This window comes from Mobula birostris, chromosome 2 (assembly GCF_030028105.1).
Source record: "Mobula birostris isolate sMobBir1 chromosome 2, sMobBir1.hap1, whole genome shotgun sequence".
In the NCBI taxonomy this organism is placed as follows: domain Eukaryota; kingdom Metazoa; phylum Chordata; class Chondrichthyes; order Myliobatiformes; family Myliobatidae; genus Mobula; species Mobula birostris.
In genome coordinates, this window is record NC_092371.1 from 121,328,241 (window position 1) to 121,347,150 (window position 18,910).

The 18,910-nt window shown below is 41.4% G+C and overlaps 1 protein-coding gene across 3 annotated transcripts in view; it reads right to left on the reverse strand.

The window, feature by feature from the left end:
- The window catches only part of spdya (speedy/RINGO cell cycle regulator family member A), a 34,737-nt gene extending 19,859 nt beyond the window's left edge, over nucleotides 1–14,878 (reverse strand). The window contains exons 1-2 of one of the 3 annotated variants that reach the window (XM_072247191.1): nucleotides 14,743–14,878; nucleotides 3,813–4,053 (exon numbers count right to left, since the gene is read on the reverse strand). In XM_072247191.1, the coding sequence (XP_072103292.1) occupies nucleotides 3,813–3,996 (184 nt within the window). In that variant the 5' untranslated portion in view covers nucleotides 3,997–4,053; nucleotides 14,743–14,878. Of the gene's footprint in view, nucleotides 1–3,812; nucleotides 4,054–14,628 lie in introns of all 3 variants that reach the window. The other 2 variants (XM_072247182.1, XM_072247177.1) reach the window with 2 other exon arrangements.
- Between the last annotated feature and the right edge of the window lie 4,032 nt (nucleotides 14,879–18,910).

Sequence of the window (18,910 nt, forward strand, 5' to 3'; positions counted from 1 at the left end):
GTGTTCCACAGGGTTCTGTGTTGAGACCACTTCTTTTTACATTATACGTCAATAATTTGGATGATGACATTGATGGCTTTATGACTAAATTTGTGGATGATGCAAAGATAGGTGGAGGGGCAGGTAGTCTTGAGGAAGCAGAGAGGTTTCAGAAGGACTTGGACAGATTAGGAGAATGGGCAAAGAAGTGGTAGATGGAATACAATATTGGGAAGTATATGGTTATACACTTTTGTAGAAGGAAGAAAAGTGTAGACTATTTTCTAAATGGAGAGAAAATTCTGAGGTGCAAAGGGACTTGGGAGTCCTTGTGCAAGATTCCCTAAAGGTTATAAGTTAATTCGCAGGTTGAGTCAGTGGTGAGGAAGGCAAATGCAATGTTAGCATTCATTCTGAGAGGACTAGAATACAAAAGCAAGGATGTAATGTTGAGGCTTTATAAGGTACTGGTGAGGCTTCACAGAGTATTGTGAGCAGTTTTGGGCCCCTTATCTAAGAAAGGATAAGCTGACATTGGAGAGGGTCCAGAGGAGGTTCAAGAGAATGATCCAGGGAATGAAAGGGTTAACTTGTAAGGAGTGTTTGATGGCTCTGGACCTGTACTCAAGTGGAATTCAGAAACTCAAGGTGGATCTCATTGAAACCTATCGAACATTGAAAGATCTAGATCGAGTGGGCATGGATAGGATGTTTTCTGTAGTGAGAGTCTAGGAATGGAGGGCACAGCCTCAGATTAGAGGGGCATACACTTAGAACAGAGATGAAGAGGAATTTCTTTAGCCAGACTGGTGAATCTGTGGAATTTGTTACTACAGACCGATGTGGAACCCAAGTTAGTGGGTATATTTAAGGCAGAGGTTGATAGATTCTTGATTAGTCAGGGCATGAAGGTTATGGGGAGAAGGCAGGAGACTGGGGCTGAGAGGGAAATGGATCAGCCATGATGAAATGGTGGAGTAGACTCCATGGACTAAATGGCCTAATTCTGCTCCTATATCTACTATTCCTATCTTATGGTCTAATTTCAAACACATATATGCAAATAAAGTAAGGTTTCTGTAATTCTTTGCATAAGATTTTCTTCTTTAACAAAAAAACACTGCATTTCATCATAATCATATGGCAACATTCACCATATTCCACTAATTGTATCTGTTTGCCGGCTCTTTAAGAAGTTTGAAAGTTTAGTTTAAGGCACTTTTTAGAAGTGAAATAATTTAAATGTTATATAGCAATAAAATTAGTTTTAAAACATTCTGAGAATTTTTTAATGCATTAATTTATAACATTAGAACATTAAAGATGCAGACCTTACGTATCTATTATTCACTGAAATAATAGAAATTCATGGTTCATAATATTTATCCCATTGCGTCTGTGCCATCTAAAAATGATTATTTAGGTTAATCCTTCTTCTCAGGTCATGCTCACTGGCCTTCTAGATTACAGCTCTTAATCTAATCCAATCCAGTGTTTTTGTCAACTGGCCAGACAGTGAGTTCCTGAGCCCCTCTACTCATTTAATGATGTAGAAAATCCTCAACTTCCCTGTAATTCTTCTACCAATCTGCCATCTGTTTTTGTCCTCTCTGCTAAGGAAAATAAAATCCTTTTTGTTCACCTATTGTTGGCTTTCCATAATTTTATATATTTCAATGCTATCTCCCCTTGCTAAGGGAAGAAAGACAAACCACTCTAGTCCAGTGATTCCCAACAGGGCAGTTTCATGTCCTAGGGATAACAGAAGTCGAGGGGGCGGGGGTTGTTCAAGATTCTTGGTGGGGGGGGTTGGAGGTAAGTGGCACCTTAACATGAGGCACAAGACCTGACTGACCATTAGTAGAGCAGGCACTTCTAATAAAAAGGATGAGACACTGGAACACAGGAAGAACTATAGATTTGCAGGCAGTGAGCACTCATCGTCACAACGTGACTGAAACTCGGCAAACTCATCAAACCTTACCAACCAAACAGACAGCATTGGGGATGAATAAATTAGCAATCAGGCTGCCCAGTAGTTCCCCTTGACTCGCAGCGTGGAACAAATGCATGCAATTTAACAGTTGATAAGTCAAGTACACCTTCTCATCTTTCTCTGCAAATCTACGGAAAACAGTTGTGCAACGATACAGTACTGGCCGGAACCAAACGGTGAAAAAGAGCCAATCAGTGAACCTGCCGACTCCAAGGATTCCTCTTTAGTCAATTGTGCTAATTAGAGTTGTATAAAGATAGCTTGCCGAACACCAGCTCTATCCCGACTAACATTCAGATTCCAATCTGAATCCTTGTCACTGTAATTTTCACTGTCGTGATTGTCTTCATCTTCGCCTCGCCATTCCTTTGCATGCTCGCTGCTGTCATCAACATCTAATAAGCATTCCACAGTTTCTGTTAATTTAGCCCCGTTAATGATGGATAAATACATAAATTTCAGACTGGGTAATTAACCCATTTCTTTGCAAGGTGGAAGAACAGAAAGAGAACTTGCAAGAAGAAATTATTAAAATTCAGAATGAAGAAGCAAAAATGCTTTTCAAAAATATCTGCTTTGTGTTATGTGGTTACACTGTCATATGAAGCTTTCAGGTCTTTGGAGAAGAGCCAAGCTGCCCTTCATTCCATTTCCATCTTCCTACCTGGTTGAAAGAGGCTTCAGTGCAGTGAACCACATACTCACAAAAAACAAAAACCGCTTGGACATTGTTACACTTGGGGACTTAAGTTGCTGTCACAACTTAAACCAGACAACTATTGCTAAAAACCAACAGGCTCAAGGATCATATTGATATCAAAGCTGCTGAACAGCGCACAGGTATTGTGTAAGTCAGATTAAAAGACAAATAAAAATTTAAAGCAGAATAACTTATCTCATGTTAGCATATGGTCGACATGTTTTTACACTATGAGGGCGCCAGAAAGTACATTGTGTCTTGGGGGGTATTGGCAAGTATGAATGTGCTTTAGGGGAGCGTTGGGCTAAACAAGGTTGGGAAACACTGCTCTGGACTGTCTCTCTCATATCTGACCACAGCTTCGGAATTTTCTTTCCACTTTTTGTGCTGATTGGCCATTCAGTGTTTTCCTGTATTAAGCTGGTTCTCCAGCCACATTCAAAAGTACTCTAACGCAAAGAAGTCCAAAGATTTCTATGCTCTAAAGCAGGAACTCCTAACCTGGGGTACATGGACCCCATGCTTAATGATATTGGTCCATGGCATAAAAAAAGGGTTGGGAACTCCTGCTCTAACCATTTACGATCATCTGCGTGAAGAAATGTTTTCTTATCTCAATCTTGAGACGTATCCATAATTCAAGCTTCCCAAGCCAAAAGAAATAGTTTCTTAGAATCTACCCTGTCAAGGTCCCAAGTATGTCATACCTCAAGTTTATATCTCATCCTTCCTGAGTAACCAGGCCTATTCTGCTCAACTGCCTTCTCAAAGGCCAACCTTCTCATACTTACTTAATAGCTGGAATATGTTGCACTTTCTCTCTCTCTAAAGCAGAGAGACAAATATTATCCAGAATGCCACAGATGAGGCATTTTTTATTCCCCAATGATTTAAAGTTATATTTTTCACAAGCAGTGGGTTAGGACTTACCGGCAGTGGAACCTAAAAGATTAGGTTCCCAAATTAAACAAACAAAACATAAGGTTAAAATTGGAGTACATTTGTACCATTTACCAATTACACACAAAACAGAATTATTGCTTAATTTCTGGTAATGTTTTAGGCATCAAGCTGCTGTATCAACCTGCATATGTAATCTTTACTCATATGTGCTTTCTCTTGTCCCGCAATACATACCAAATAATTTGAAGAAAGTTGCCATTTCTTGGCGCTGAATAATCAGACAAGGTCCTCTAGTATGTTTGGGCTTTGAAATTAAATGAATATTCTTTCCATGTATCTTCTGAGCTTTCAGCGCACATGCTTGCTTCAGCTTTGTGCCTTTCCTTTGTTGGTTTAACCTTGTTCCTACAGATTTCATGTGGATGGTAATTGAAGGTGGAGTCTGGCAGCAGAGTTGGCTGTTCCTTATAATTTTCTAAAAGTGACAGCATAAAGTAATGTTAGGAATCAATAATCTTCTAAGGATTACCCATGGTGTATGACAGCAATTACTAATATCACTGGACTATTAATTCAGAGACGTAAATTAATGATTCAGAGATACGACATAAAATTCTGCTACAAAAACTGGGGATTATATTTAAATTCAGAATAAGCAGGTAACATCAATGAGTGGTGATATAGATATTTCTGCTATGGGGAAAAGTTTACTACTGTCTGTCCTATCTATGCCATTCATAGATTTGTACACCTCCATCAGGTTTCCTGTCAGCCAAAAGTTTCTCATCAGAATTGAGACACAACTCAGGCAATATCCTGGTGAATTTCAGAGCTGTCACATCCTTTCTAACTGTAGTGACTAAAATTGTATACAATATATATATTTACAGTTCATTTATCAGCAGCTATTGCATTTATTTTCAGTATTTCTCCATGATACTTTGCTAACTGAAGTACAGGAACCCCTAATTTCTGATATGTACTTTTTTTTTCTATATCGTAGTCTCACTAATGTTTCACAAAGCTGAATCCTAACTTCCTACTCTTACACTGTATGTCCTAATGAACACCAGCATCCCATATGATTTCTTTACCATCCTATCTGTTTTGTCACTTTCTATGACCTTAGGACTCCTATACAAGGTTCTCATGTTCCTCAATACTCCCCAGGACTCTACCATTTATTGTGAATGTCTTATTCTTACTTGATGTTCCAAAATTTCACAGACCTCAAGCTGAAATTTCGCTGACAATGCTTTGCCCAACTTATCCGCTGATCAGTATTTCTCTAGCTTGATACTATGCTCCTCACTAACCACCATTTTTCATCTTAAAGGTTTAAATAGTCAATGGTTGAACCCCCAACATAGACCTTTAGACACATCCAGATATATTGTCTATTTGCCCATTGTTCCTCCATCTTCTGTGCTCAGTAATTTCCCTACAATTCCTTGAGCTCCATATGTGGCTACCAGGAATTTATCAGCAGCTTTATCAAAATCCTTTATAGATCCATGAAGTTGTACAGCATAGAAAGAGGCCCTTTGGCATAACATGTCTACACTAACCATAATGCCTATCTATACTAGTATCACTGGCTTGCAATAATTCCATGTCCCTCTATGCCTTGTTCATTCAAGTACCCCTTCAGATGCCTCTTGATGTTGTTACTGTTCCTCCCTCCACCATCTTTCTGGCAGCTATTCCATATACCAACTACTCTGTGTGAAAAGCTTACCTCTCAGATCCCTTTTAAACTAATTCCCACTCAACTTAAATCTATGTCCTATCACTTTAGAGATAAGAAAAACTTTGGATGCTGAAAATCTAGATCAACACACACAAAGCACTGGAGGTACTCAGTCAGCCAGGCAGCGAGGAAAACAGCTAATTTTTTGGACTGAGGCCCTTCATCAGGACTGGAAAGTTCAAAGTACATTTGTTATCAGAGTCTGAATACTATATAGAACCTTGAGATTTTGTCTCCTTGCAGTCAGCCACAAAACAAAGAAACCCAATAGAACCCATTAAAAAAGACTTTCAAACACCCAATGTGCAAAAAACAGAACAAATTGTGCAAATAATAACAAATAAGCAAATATCATTCTGAACTAAAGTTCACAAAAGTGAGTTCACAGCCAGTCCAGGAGCCCATGAATTGCAGGTCACAGCCTCAGTTCAACGCAGAGATGAGTAAACCTCACTGAGAAGTGAGCTGAACACTGGCCTGTCCCTCAGCTCCGGCCTTGACACCCGACCTTTTCAATCTGGCCCGGCACTTAAATCACCCACACCTCAGCTTGTCCCTCGTTCTTTGACCCAGGCCCTACCACTTCAATATGCTCTTGGGCCCAGGCTCCATCTCCTCGATTGGGCCGGAACCAACCTTTCCAATCTGGCCTTTCACTTAAATTGGTCAAACATCGGCTTGTTCCTTGGCCTCGGCCCCGGGCCATGCCAATTCTTCTCTGCCTTACCTCACCTTGCCTCAAATTGGTTCCAAGTCCGCTCCAGCAATGGCCAATCATTGGCCGCTCCTTGCTCTTGGGCCCGTACACACCATGCCGCAACCATCCTGCTCCTTCGAGACTTCAGTTCACACTGCAAAAATGCCAGGTTGTACAGGCAGTTCAGAAGTTCAACTCCAAAAGGGAAGTTACAAGCTATTGATAGCAGTGATCTTTTTCCAGAAAAAGTGTGATTTTATAGAGTAGTTAATTGTTTTGTTTGCTGCCAGCAATACATTACTGTGTCTCTCCAGTGCCATCTTAAACCAGAGGGGAAAAGAAGCCAGAACGAAGGAGTAGAGTGAGGGTGAGGAGCAGAAACTGACAACCAATAGGTGGATCCAAGTGAGGCAGAAGGCAGGAGGGTGGGGGTGGGGGTGGTGGTGGGAGTGGGAGTAGAGAATAATGTGAGAAGCTGGGAGGTGATAGGTATGGAAGGCAAAGGGCTGAAGAAATAAAAATCTGATAAGAGAGGACAGTAGACTGTGGAATAAAGCAAGGGAGGTGGGGAACCTGAGTGGTGAAAGTGAAGGCGATGTGCAGGTCAAGAGGGCAGCGGAAGGGATAAAGGAAAACAATGGGGGTAGGGAACAGGAGGAACAGTTATAGCAAGTTAGAGAAATCAATGTTCATGTCGACAGGTTGGAGACTACCAAGGTGGAATATGTGCTATTGCTCCTCCAAGCAACACACACAAAATGCTAGAGGAACTCAGCAGGGCAGGCAGCACCTATGGAAAAAAAGTACAGTTGATGTTTCGGGAGGACTGGCGAACATCTTTGTTATTCTCCAGTCCTTCTGAAGAGTCATGACCCGAAATGTCATCTGCACTCTTCTCCATAGATGCTGCCTAGCCTGCTGAGTTCCTTCAGCATTTTGTGTTGCTTGGATTTCTCTTGCTTGTTATTGCTTCTCCAATCTGTGTCTGGCTTCAATGTGCCAATGGAGGAGGCCATGGGCAGACATGTCAGAATGGGAAGTAGAATTAAAAAAGCTAGTCACGAGGAAATGCTGGCTGATGTAGCACACAGAGTGAAGGGGGTGTTCAGTGATGTGATGCCCAATCTGCATTGGTCTCACTGATGTACAGGAGGCCACAACAGGAGCAAAGGATACAATAAATGAAACTGATGGACTTGTATGCCAAATGCTGCCTCACCTAGAAGTACTGCTTAGGGCCCTGAACAGTGGTGACGGAGGATGTATGTGGACAAGTGGTTAAGCAACAAGTCACATTCCTTATTGGTATTCACCAACCTGACAGCATCAACATTGATTTCCCTAACTTTTTGTAACCACCCCCATTTCCCTTATCCCTCTGTAACCCTAGTACACCTTTCCCCACCCTCATGACCTGCCCATCACCTTCACCCCTCTGGTTCTCTACCTCCTTTTTATTCCATGATCTACGTTCCTCTCCTAACATCATCAGCCCTTCGGCTTCCCAGTTCTCAGATTATTCCCCTTCCCCACCCCACCTTCTCCCCTCTCAGCTGGTTTCACCTATCACCTTGAACTTCCTTCTCCTCCCTACCTCCTACCATTTAAAGGGATAATCCTCTCCTTCTTTCCAGTTTGTCCTAATGAACGGTTTTGGCCTGCAATGTTGGTTGTTCATTTCCTTATATAAATGCTGTCTGACACGCTGAGTTGCTCCAGCATTTTGTGTGTGCTGATCTCTATCATTTTAGATACCCTTACCATGGAAAACAACCTCTGGTTGTCTAACCCACATATGCTCCTTACAATTTAATAGACCTTATAGACAATAGACAATAGGTGCAGGAGTAAGCCATTTGGCCCTTCGAGCCAGCACCGCCATTCACTGTGATCATGGCTGATCATCCACAATCAGTATCCAGTTCCTGCCTTATCCCCATAACCTTTGATTCTGCTATCTTTAAGAGCTCTATCCATCTCTTTCTTGAAAGCATCCAGAGACTTGGCCTCCACAGCCTTCTGGGGCAGAGCATTCCATATATCCACCACTCTCTGGGTGAAAAAGTTTTTCCTCAACTCCGTTCTAAATGGCTTACCCCATATTCTTAAACTGTGGCCTCTGGTTCTGGACCCACCCATCAGCGGGAACATGCTTCCTGCCTCCAGCGTGTCCAATCCCTTAATAATCTTACATGTTTCAATAAGATCCCCTCTCAGCCTTCTAAATTCCAGAGTGTACAAGCCCAGTCACTCCAATCTTTCAACATATGACAGTCCCGCCATCCCGGGAATTAACCTTGTGAACCTACGCTGCACTCCCTCAATAGCTAGAATGTCCTTCCTCAAATTTGGAGACCAAAACTGCACACAGTACTCCATGTGTGGTCTCACCAGGGCCCTGTACAGCTGCAGAAGGACCTCTTTGCTCTTGTTATGAAGGCCAGCATGCCATTAGCTTTCTTCACTGCCTGCTGTATTTGCATGCTTGCTTTCAGTGACTGATGTACAAGAACACCTAGATCTTGTTGTACTTCCCCTTTTCCTAACTTGACTCCATTTAGATAATAATCTTCCTTCCTGTTCTTACCACCAAAGTGGATAACCTCACATTTATCCACATTAAACTGCATCTGTCATGCATCTGCCCACTCACGCAGCCTGTCCAAGTCACCCTGCATTCTCATAACATCCTCCTCACATTTCACACCGCCACCCAGCTTTGTGTCATTGGCAAATTTGCTAATGTTACTTTTAATTCCCTCATCTAAATCATTAATATATATTGTAAACAGTTGCGGTCCCAGCTCTGAATCCTGTGGTACCCCACTGGTCACCGCCTGCCATTCCGAAAGGGACCTGTTAATCGCTTCTCTTTGTTTTCTGTCAGCCAGCCAGTTTTCAATCCATGTCAGTACTCTGCCCCCAATACCATGTGCCCTAATTTTGCCCACTAATCTCCTATGTGGGACTTTATCAAAGGCTTTCTGAAAGTCCAGTTACACTACATCCACTGGCTTTCCCATGTCCATTTTCATAGTTACATCCTCAAAAAATTCCAGAAGATTAGTCAAGCACGATTTCCCCTTCGTAAATCCATGCTGACTCAGACCGATCCTGTTACTGCTATTCAAATGTGCCATAATTTCATCTTTCATAATTGACTCCAGCATCTTTCCCACCACCGACGTCAGGCTAACCGGTCTATAATTCCCTGTTTTCTCTCTTCCTCCCTTCTTGAAGAGAGGGAAAACATTAGCCACCCTTCAATCCACAGGTACTGATCCTGAATCTATAGAACATCGGAAAATGATTACCAATGCATCCACGATTTCTAAAGCCACCTCCTTAAGTACCCTGGGATGCAGACCATCAGGTCCCGGGGACTTATCAGCCTTCAGACCCAACAGTCTATCCAACACCATTTCCTGCCTAATATAAATTTCCTTCAGTTCATCCATTACCCTAGGTCCTTTGGCCACTATTATATCTGGGAGATTGTTTGTGTCTTCCCTAGTGAAGACAGATCCAAAGTACCTGTTCAACTCGTCTGCCATTTCCTTGTTCCCCATAATAAATTCACCCGTTTCTGTCTTCAAGGGCCCAATTTTGGTCTTAACTATTTTTTTCCTTTTCACATACCTAAAGAAGCTTTTTCTATCCTCCTTTATATTCTTGGCTAGTTTACCTTTGTACCTCATTTTTTTCCGTGTATTGCCTTTTTAGTTACCTTCTGTTGCTCTTTAAAAGTTTCCCAATCCTCTGCTTCCCACTTGTCTTTGCTATGTTATACTTCTTCTCTTTTACTTTTATACTGCCCATTACTTCCCTTGTCAGCCACGGCCTCCCCTTACTCCCATTAGGATCTTTCTTCCTCTTTGGAACGAGCTGATCCTGCACCTTCCGCATTATTCCCTGAAACACTTGCCATTGCTGTTCCATGGTCATCCCTACTAGGGTATTGTTCCATTGAACTTTGGCCAGCTCCTCCCTCATAGCACCATAGTTCCCTTTGTTCAACTGTAATACTGAAACTTCCAAGTTTCCCTTCTCCCTCTCAAATTGTAGATTAAAACTTATCATATTATAGTCACTACCTCCTAATGGCTCCCTTACCTCGAGGTCCCTGATCAAATCCGATTCATTGCACAACACAAAATCTAGAATTGTGTTCTCTCTGGTAGGCTCCAGTACAAGCTGTTCTAAGAATCCAACTTGGAGGGACTCCACAAACTCCCTTTCTTGGGGTCCAGTACCAACCTGATTCCTCCAGTCTACCTGCATGTTGAAATCCCCCATAACAATAACAACTGTAGCATTACCTGTATCATGTTGCCTCTCAGTTTCTCCGATCTTGCAAAAACTGGGCCAGCCTATCTATTTTCCCTTTCTAACCAATTCAGGCAACATCCTTGTGAATCTTTTCTGTACCTGTTCTAGATTAGTCATATTTTTCCTGTACTTCAGCATCCAGAACTGCACACAGCTCATCTTCTGGAGCCCCTATAAAGAATATCACGTGGGGTGGAACCATTTTACTTATTACTACTTTACAAACCCATCTCATACAAAATTCAACTGGGTTCATCAGGGATGGCCTACTCTTCACCAATCCATCTATAATGTTGGGCTTTTTTCTTTCCGGTAGCAAAGTTTACTCTGCATTTCACAGCTTTTATGTTTGCTTGCATTTCCTCTCTAACAGTCTTCATTCTCTATCAACCAGTGATGCCATCAAATTCCAATATAGTATCATCCAAGTTTTCCAGAGAGCGATCTAGACCATCTTAGAGTTGCTCAGTTCGTCTCATACATTTATAACATCCACTGATTTCATCCAGTCAGAGGTCTTACTTTTGTCTTTTCTATTTTTTCCTCTCTCACCCACCTTAGAAGTGAAAACTTATTTTGCCTCATTCTGACAAAGGTTCTTTTTGGTAAAACATTAAATCTCCTTTTTCTACAGATGCTGCCTGCTGAATATTTCCAGCATCTTTTGCATTTCTTTCCAACATCTGCAGTTTTTTCAATATTTCATTAAGTCTTTTCTATGGGCACCCTAAAATATAACATAATGCTTTTGGCTAAATATGAAAACAAATGAACACGCACATTTTGTCTTGAAATCCTAGATTAATCACACATATGGGATCACATGGGTGCTCTGAAAGATGGATAATAGAATGTGCTATAAAATTTAAATATGAAATGAATTAAGCAACTATACTGATCTCTGGAAAACCATCAAAATATTGTTATGGAATATAACTGAAACCATAAAAAGCAACAGCAGAAAGCACCCACTGTATATCAAGCTAAATGTCCTTGTAGTGAATTTAATCTAGTTTCCAAAAATTTGCTAGCCCAGCAAGGTATAAACAAATAATAGCAGCTCCTTTCAAATACCCAGATTAGGGAACCTTCACAGGTTCCCTAACAGGTCCAACAGCCCCATGAACAGTGCAGGCTTAAACCTATATCAATGTTCTCATCAGTGGCTCTACTTCATTAGGTGTTTGAGAATTGGCATGTCAGCAAAGACTCCTGCAAATTTCTAGAGGTGGACAGTGGAGACCATTCTGCCTGGTTATATCATAGCCTGGTATGAAGGTTGCAATGCACAAGATCGCAAAAGGCTGCACAGGGTTGTAGACTCAGCAGCTCCATCACATTGAGAATGTCTTGAAGAGGGGATGTCTTCCCACCATTGAGAATGTCTTGAAGAGGGAATGTCTTAATAAGGCAGTATCCATCACTGACAGGCCCTCTTTTTGTTACTACCATAGAGGAGAAGTTACAGGGATCTGATTAGTAATTTTGCAGATGTCATATAAATTGGACAGGTACATGGATAGAGGTTCCTTAAGAATCAGAATCAGGTTTAATGTCACTAGCATATGTCGTGAAATTTGTTGTCTTTGCCGCAGCAATACATGATAATACAGAGAAAAACAACTGAATTACAGTAAGTATACATGCATGTCTGTGTATATATAGTTAAATTAAATAAGTAGTGCAGAAATAAAAATAAAAAAAATAAGTTAATTTTCATGGGTTTAATGCCCATTTAGAAAGCAGGTGGCACAGGGGAAGAAGCTGTTCCTGGATTGTTGAGTGTGTTATAGCCAAGGGTGGTAGTGGGGATAAGCTCCTGCAACCTATTAAATGCTCCCAATGCTCAAATGAGGATCAAGTCCAGCTCCTGGCCTTCATGTGTGGCTTAGTTACTAATCCCAGTGAAATTGTTTCTACTGACAGGACAAAGGCAGGTTACTGGTGCCTTAAACCAGTCACTTCAGCAGATGGGGCTTATCAGTCATAGTTGGCAGCTCATCCAGAAGGAAAACTCTGATCTCAAACCTTCACTGCCTTGTGATATGCCCACTCACGGGGAAGGCTTCAGGAATAAACCCTGAGGGAAAACCCAGAGCTGGAGTCTCTAAGGCATTTTTACATTGAGTTCAACACTGACTGGCAATTCCTACGATGTCACTGGTGCCAAACTGTATCGGTCTCTGCCACTCCTTTGGATTCATTAACTTGAGTGGAGAGGGGGAACTTGCTATGTAGACAACAGATTGCTTTCCATATCGTACTACCCTGGCTTGCATATCACATTGACAGCTGGAATGCAACATCTATGGTCAACCCGACCAACGGCTGGGCTTCTAACATGGATAGTAAAGCTTCAGAGGGATCTTAAAGCAAACACAGGCAAATGGAGGTAGCTCACATATGAAATTTGGTCAGCATTGGTAAGTTCAGAATCAGATTTATTAACACTGATTTATATGTTGTGAAATGTGTTGTCTTGCAGCAGAACAGCGGAAAGACAAATTTACTATAAATGATAATAATCAATAGTGCAAAAAAGGGAATAATGAGGTAGCATTCACAGACTGTTGAATAGTCTGATATGATAGCAGACAGGGTGATGCTGTTTCTGAATTGATGAGTGTGGGTCTTCAGACTCCTGCACGTCCTCCCCGATATTAGTAACAAGAAGAGGACAAAGGACCTATTTCCATCCTGTATTACTCGACGAATCCAACTATCCACCTGTCTGTTCTCTATGGCAACATATGTGTGAAATAGTCTGTGACTCCCATACTGGTCACATCACAATTCACAAAACTGGAGTGGAAATAGGTCATCCTCAATTCTGAGAGACTGCCCAAGTAGTTAAATTACTGGACTGACATTCTGGGTCATTGATCCAGTGGCATAAGAAGATTAAATCTGGCGCCAGAGGCTTTTGTGGACCTGGTGACTTTGGGTTCATCCACGAAACAGCTTGAATCTTCGTGGGGGATCAGAACATTGAGACAGTGAGTGCGGCAGTCAGAGGCCTTTGCACTCAAGTGATTGTTCTCTCTCTTGACGGTGAGAGTGAGTTTGCTGATTCTCAAGTGAAGGGAACTCAAAATAAGTATAAATAAATCAAAACAGCAAGCTGTTGGCCTCTCCTCTCACTATGGCAGGAACAATATCTCTCTCTCCCCCTCATTAGTGAGATAGAGGGCCTGTTGAGATGTCAATGTATTAGGATGGAAAGTAGTTTTTGATGGTACATAGATCATAGCCTCTGGGGGCTCGCTATTGCTTTGTGGGTGGTGGAGGGGGTTGATGGTCTCTGCTGGAACAAGTGGAGGGAGGGGGGTATTTGTAGTTCTAATGTTTTTGTCATTCATTCTTCAGATTTTTTCCTTTCTGTTTCATGGATCACTGCAAAAAGCAAGATTTCAGGCTGTATACTGTATATATTCTTCAACATTAAATTGAGCCATTGAAATTCTAGCAAGGGGATTTCAAAATTTTGGATAAACTGGAATTTTTAAGAATAGCTGGAGCATTGCTAGAGTTTCACAAGTCACCATAAAACTGTCAGATCATCTTAAAAACTCATCTGGTTCCAAGAAAGAAATCTGTCATCCTGACCAAGTCCAGAATATAGAATCAACTTGTAGCTAACTCTTAACTGATTCCTCAATTTAGGGCAATTAAAAATGTACAATCATTGGTAGTACTGTACTGCTAACAACCAAAGCTTTTTGGGAACAAAAGCAGAAGATTTTGTGAAAGCAGATTATTTTTCTTATTGGTGTATGAAACTTACTGTATACAAATTTGGTGTTAAAGGTCCCACAGCTCATAAATTAAAAAAAAATGTTATTCAGCTAGCAAGGCAGCTGTTATCACAGTTCTAGCAGCCAATGTTCAATGTCAACCTCAGGTGCCCTCTGTGTGGAGTATGCACGTTCTCACACTGACCACACACATTTTCTCTCATCCCAACATGGGCCCGCTGGGTAGGTTAATAGGCTACGGTCAATTATCCTCAGTGCAAGTAGGCATGGAGCTGATGGGCACATGGAAGAGAATAGGCTGCAGTGATCTGTTTTTACTCTAAGAGCAGGCATTGACTTGACGGGGCAAACTGTCCCCGTTCCCAAGACGTTGGGAATGAATAATGCGATACAGTTACATATAAAAACGCCATACGTTAGACGGGATGGGGGCGGAGAAACAACGGTATCAACGGAGGATTACTTCTCCCCTCCCCATCCCAACCTCCAACAAACACCGTGCCATCAACAAGCGGCTACCACCAACTGTGCCGTCCGGTCACCACCGCTGCCTACCCGTTGACACCTCACACCAGCGGCCCTGCACAGTGCCGTCATGGTGACAGGCGCTGCAATAAGGGAGAGTGGACTCACGGAAGCCAAATGGACTTCGCCGCGATCCCGCCTCGCTCAGTCACCACCAATGCCTGCTCGCTCGAGCGGGAGCGGGGAGGAGCAGCGCGCCGGCTCGCAAGCAACACGCATGCCCAATCACGGCCGCCGGCCGGAAACGGGCGAGCTCGCGGAAAATGAAAACTGCGCAATCTCATTGACATGTCAGCCGGGCGCGCGGTAGCCCGCCGGGGAGGGGGGGAACACACGCTACGCACGCATCCCCTTCCACTCGCTGCTGATTGGGCGTTCGCTTGCCGACGGAGTCAGGCGCGTCCATTTCGATGACGAGGGAGAAACAGCTGCTAGGTCGGAGAGCATCTGTGGGGGGAGGTACAGAGACACTTCGGTAGTTCTTGTATGCACGGGCAACTCCGCACATTTAAAAAAATGATAAGTACATGTATGCAGAGGTGCAATAAAAAATGTAATTGTAGCAGCATCGCAAGTTCAAAGTTCAAAACAAATGTATTATTGTAGTACATGCACCCAGGGCATGCCCTTTTCTCACTGTCATCAGACAGGAGGTACAGGAGCCTGAAGGCACACACTCAGCGATTCAGGAACAGCTTCTTCCCCTCTACCCTCCAATTCCTAAAAGGACATTGAATCTTTGGACACCACCTCACTTTTTTAATATACAGTATTTCTGTTTTTGCACGTTTTTAAAAAAACCATTCAACATACGTAATTGATTTTACTTGTTTGTTTAATATTATCATTTTTATTTTTTTCTCTCTGCTGGCTTATGTATTGCATTGAACTGCTGCTGTTAAGTTAAATTTCACGTCACGTGCCGGTGATAATAAACCTGATTCTGATTCTGACGTATGTTACCCTATACCGCATTGAGATTAATTTTCTTGCAAGCATTCACAGTGGGTACAAAGAAACACAATAGAATCATTGAAAACTTGCACACAAAGATGAACAACCAATGTGCAAAAAACATTAAATTGTGCAAATTCAAACAATGGAATCCTCATTTTCCTCTCTTGCAAACCCCAGTCAGTTTGGATTGCCAACAAAATCTCCTCCACAATCTCCATCAGCACAGGTGCACCACAAGGCTGTGTGCTTATTTCCCTGCTCTACTTACACTTATGACTGTGTGGATAAGCACAGCACCAATGCCATATTCAAATTTGCTGATGTAGGCTGAATCAAAAGTGGTGATGAATTAACATATAGGAAGGAGACTGAAAAATCTGGCTGAGTGGTGCCACAACAACAACCTCTCTCTCAATGTCAGCAAGACTAAGGAGCTGATTATTGACTTCGGGAGAGGGAAACCAGAGGATCAGAAGTGGAGAGGGTCAGGGTTGTGTATTTAATATTTCAGTAATACTTGAGCAATCTGGTATCTTGTAAATATATTGGTTGATTAAGCATTCTTGTTTGTTTAAATAATTTACTGCAGGTTATATGTAAAAACATGAATTGCATACGTCATATTGCCACCATGTGACAATTGCGTGTCTTGCTTAAACTAAACATGAAGTAAGACTCACATTTCAGACTCCCGTGTTTTCCTTTGAATTGGTTTAATGTTTGAAGTTACGAAACATAACACTGGCAACAACTTCATTTTAAAATGAACCCAAGTTGGCTATCAACCTGCTAAAGCACAGCAACACATTAGAACTAAAATAAACCGCAGTTAGGAACGGCAAGTAAAAATCACAGCCTAACATGGGCAGAGACAGTCGAGTCAAAATAAGGACAGAAAATGTTAGAATTCACAGGTTCATAAACAGTGACAACCAGGTGATCATAATCATTAAAAAAAAAGAGCAGAAATGGCTGCCTACATGGCAAAGATTGGCACTTTTGCATCCACAAGAGACAACTGGCTCATGTATACTGAGCTAATTGAACTGTATTTTGAAGCCAATGAAATAGCCAATGAGAAACGAGTACCAATTTTGTTGAGTACATTGCATTTAAAGGTTGCTTCACAGTTTGACTGCTCCAACCAAACCAGCAGAAATGAGCTTTGCTGACAATGTGAAAGTAATGCAGGAACACTTAGAGCCAAAGCCATTATGGATTACAGAATGCTTTAGGTTTCATAGACAGAATCAAAAGGAAGGGGAGTCAGTGTATGTGGTTGAATTGAAGAAGTTGTCTGAGCATTGTCAGTTCAGTAATGGGCTTAGTGATGCACCGAGAGATCACTTAGTTTGTGGAATAGTAGAAGAAATCTTTAAAAACGGTTCCTAACAGAAGAACAGCTAACATTTAATAGAGCAGTTGAAATAGCTGTATCAATGGAAACAGCAGACAGAGACACAATTGAGTTAAGAGTCATGAATGAAAGTAAGTGTGAACAATATTGCAATGTCTAAACAGAAACCAAACAAATTGTGTTACCCTTGTGGCAGGGGCTCACATACACCAGACCAATGCAGATTTAAAGGCAAAACTTGTAGAAAATGCAACAAAGTAGGACACATACAAAGAGCATGTTGGGCAGACAAAGATAAATGGATTGCACAGGGAAGAGAAAAAAGATACAAAGTCAAGTTTCTGTTTCAAAGAGAGAACTAATTTATGTGCTGTTGATGAAAAATCTGATAATGATGAGGGAGACACAGGACTGACTAGACTTGAGATTTAACATTGAAAACTAACAATAGACAAGCAATATGGCTCACACCAGAAATGAACAGCAAATTGATTAAAGTGGAATTAGACACTGGCTCAGCTGTTTCAGTCATTCCAAAAAATGAGTTTGATCAGCATTTTAATCTACTAAATCGAAGCCTGCAGATACCCAACTAATAACTTATACTAGAGAAAATATAACTCCTGTGGGAATGATAGTGAAATACAACAACCAACAATCCAAATTGAGCTTGTATGTGCTAAAAACAGGAAGACCAACATTGTGGGGTCCTGATTGGCTGAGACAACTACAAATTGATTGGAGATCCGTCCACCATTTATTTGCATGTCACATTGCCTGCAATGAAGCCAACTGAAAGTGAATTAAGAAAGATACTGGATGATGCCACAACTGTCCTCATGCCAAACACCATGAATTGTTGTCTAACAGAGGACAAACAAGTGTTGGTGCCAAATTCTGTGCCACTGGCTGGAAAGCATACTGGACCAAGGAAAGATTATGCTGCTCAGAGGAATCGTGGAAGTGACAAAAGCAATGGTCTAACTACGCCAGTTTCTGTAGGCAATATATCTGAAAGAGCCTCTGACACGCTAGTCATAAGTTACTTGTGAAATGTAGCTTGGTTTTAAGTCGGAAGGGAGTTCAAGGAGCTTCAGGAAAGTTGCAAGTATTTGGTTTTTATGAGTATAAAGAACCAGAATCTACTTTGCATGCATTAAGGTTACTGCAGGAACTTCAAGTGGAAGAGAAAAAGCATCTTGTAAAAGTAGATGCCAAGATTAAAGCCTAGCTGGATGAATGGAAGGTAAAAAAGAAAGGAGTCAATAGAGATATGAAAACAGAGGATTTATCAGATGATGTTATGGATGAGGTAACCAAGAGGAGATATCAGATCATAAAGGGAGCAATAGAAGGATTAATAAAAGAACAATCCAGTGAACTAAATACAGCTTCGTAAGATCAAGATGCACAAACTAGAAGAAGAAAGGTGCCTGCCAAAGCTTTCTGAATCATTTCCTGCAGTCTTAGAATCAACTCCTACAAACACCATGGAGGAGGTCCCAGAACATGAGATTGTTCAACCACAAGTCTCACCTGCTAAGCAGAATGACCTCCCTTGCCAGGAATGACATCATCCCACAACAGTAAAAAAATCCTCCACAGTGATTAATCTTCAGGCCTGAATGGGATAATGTAAAATTTACTAGACTGTGGATGTCTGTATATAATAGTAGTATTATATAGTGGAGATGTATTCTATATTGAGTTGTAGTTTATGGTTAAGCAGGAAAGAGTTGTGTATTTAATATTTCAGTAATATTTGAGTAATTTTGCAAATGTGTTGATTGATTAAGCATTCTTGTTTGTTTAAACAACTAACTACAAGTTATATGCAAAAATACATGAATTTCATATGTCATGACGTTATCTCATGATTAGTGAACGCCTCCCTTAAAGTAAGCACATTTTAGTTAGACTCACATTTCAGATTCACATGTCTTCCCTTGAATTAGTTTAATG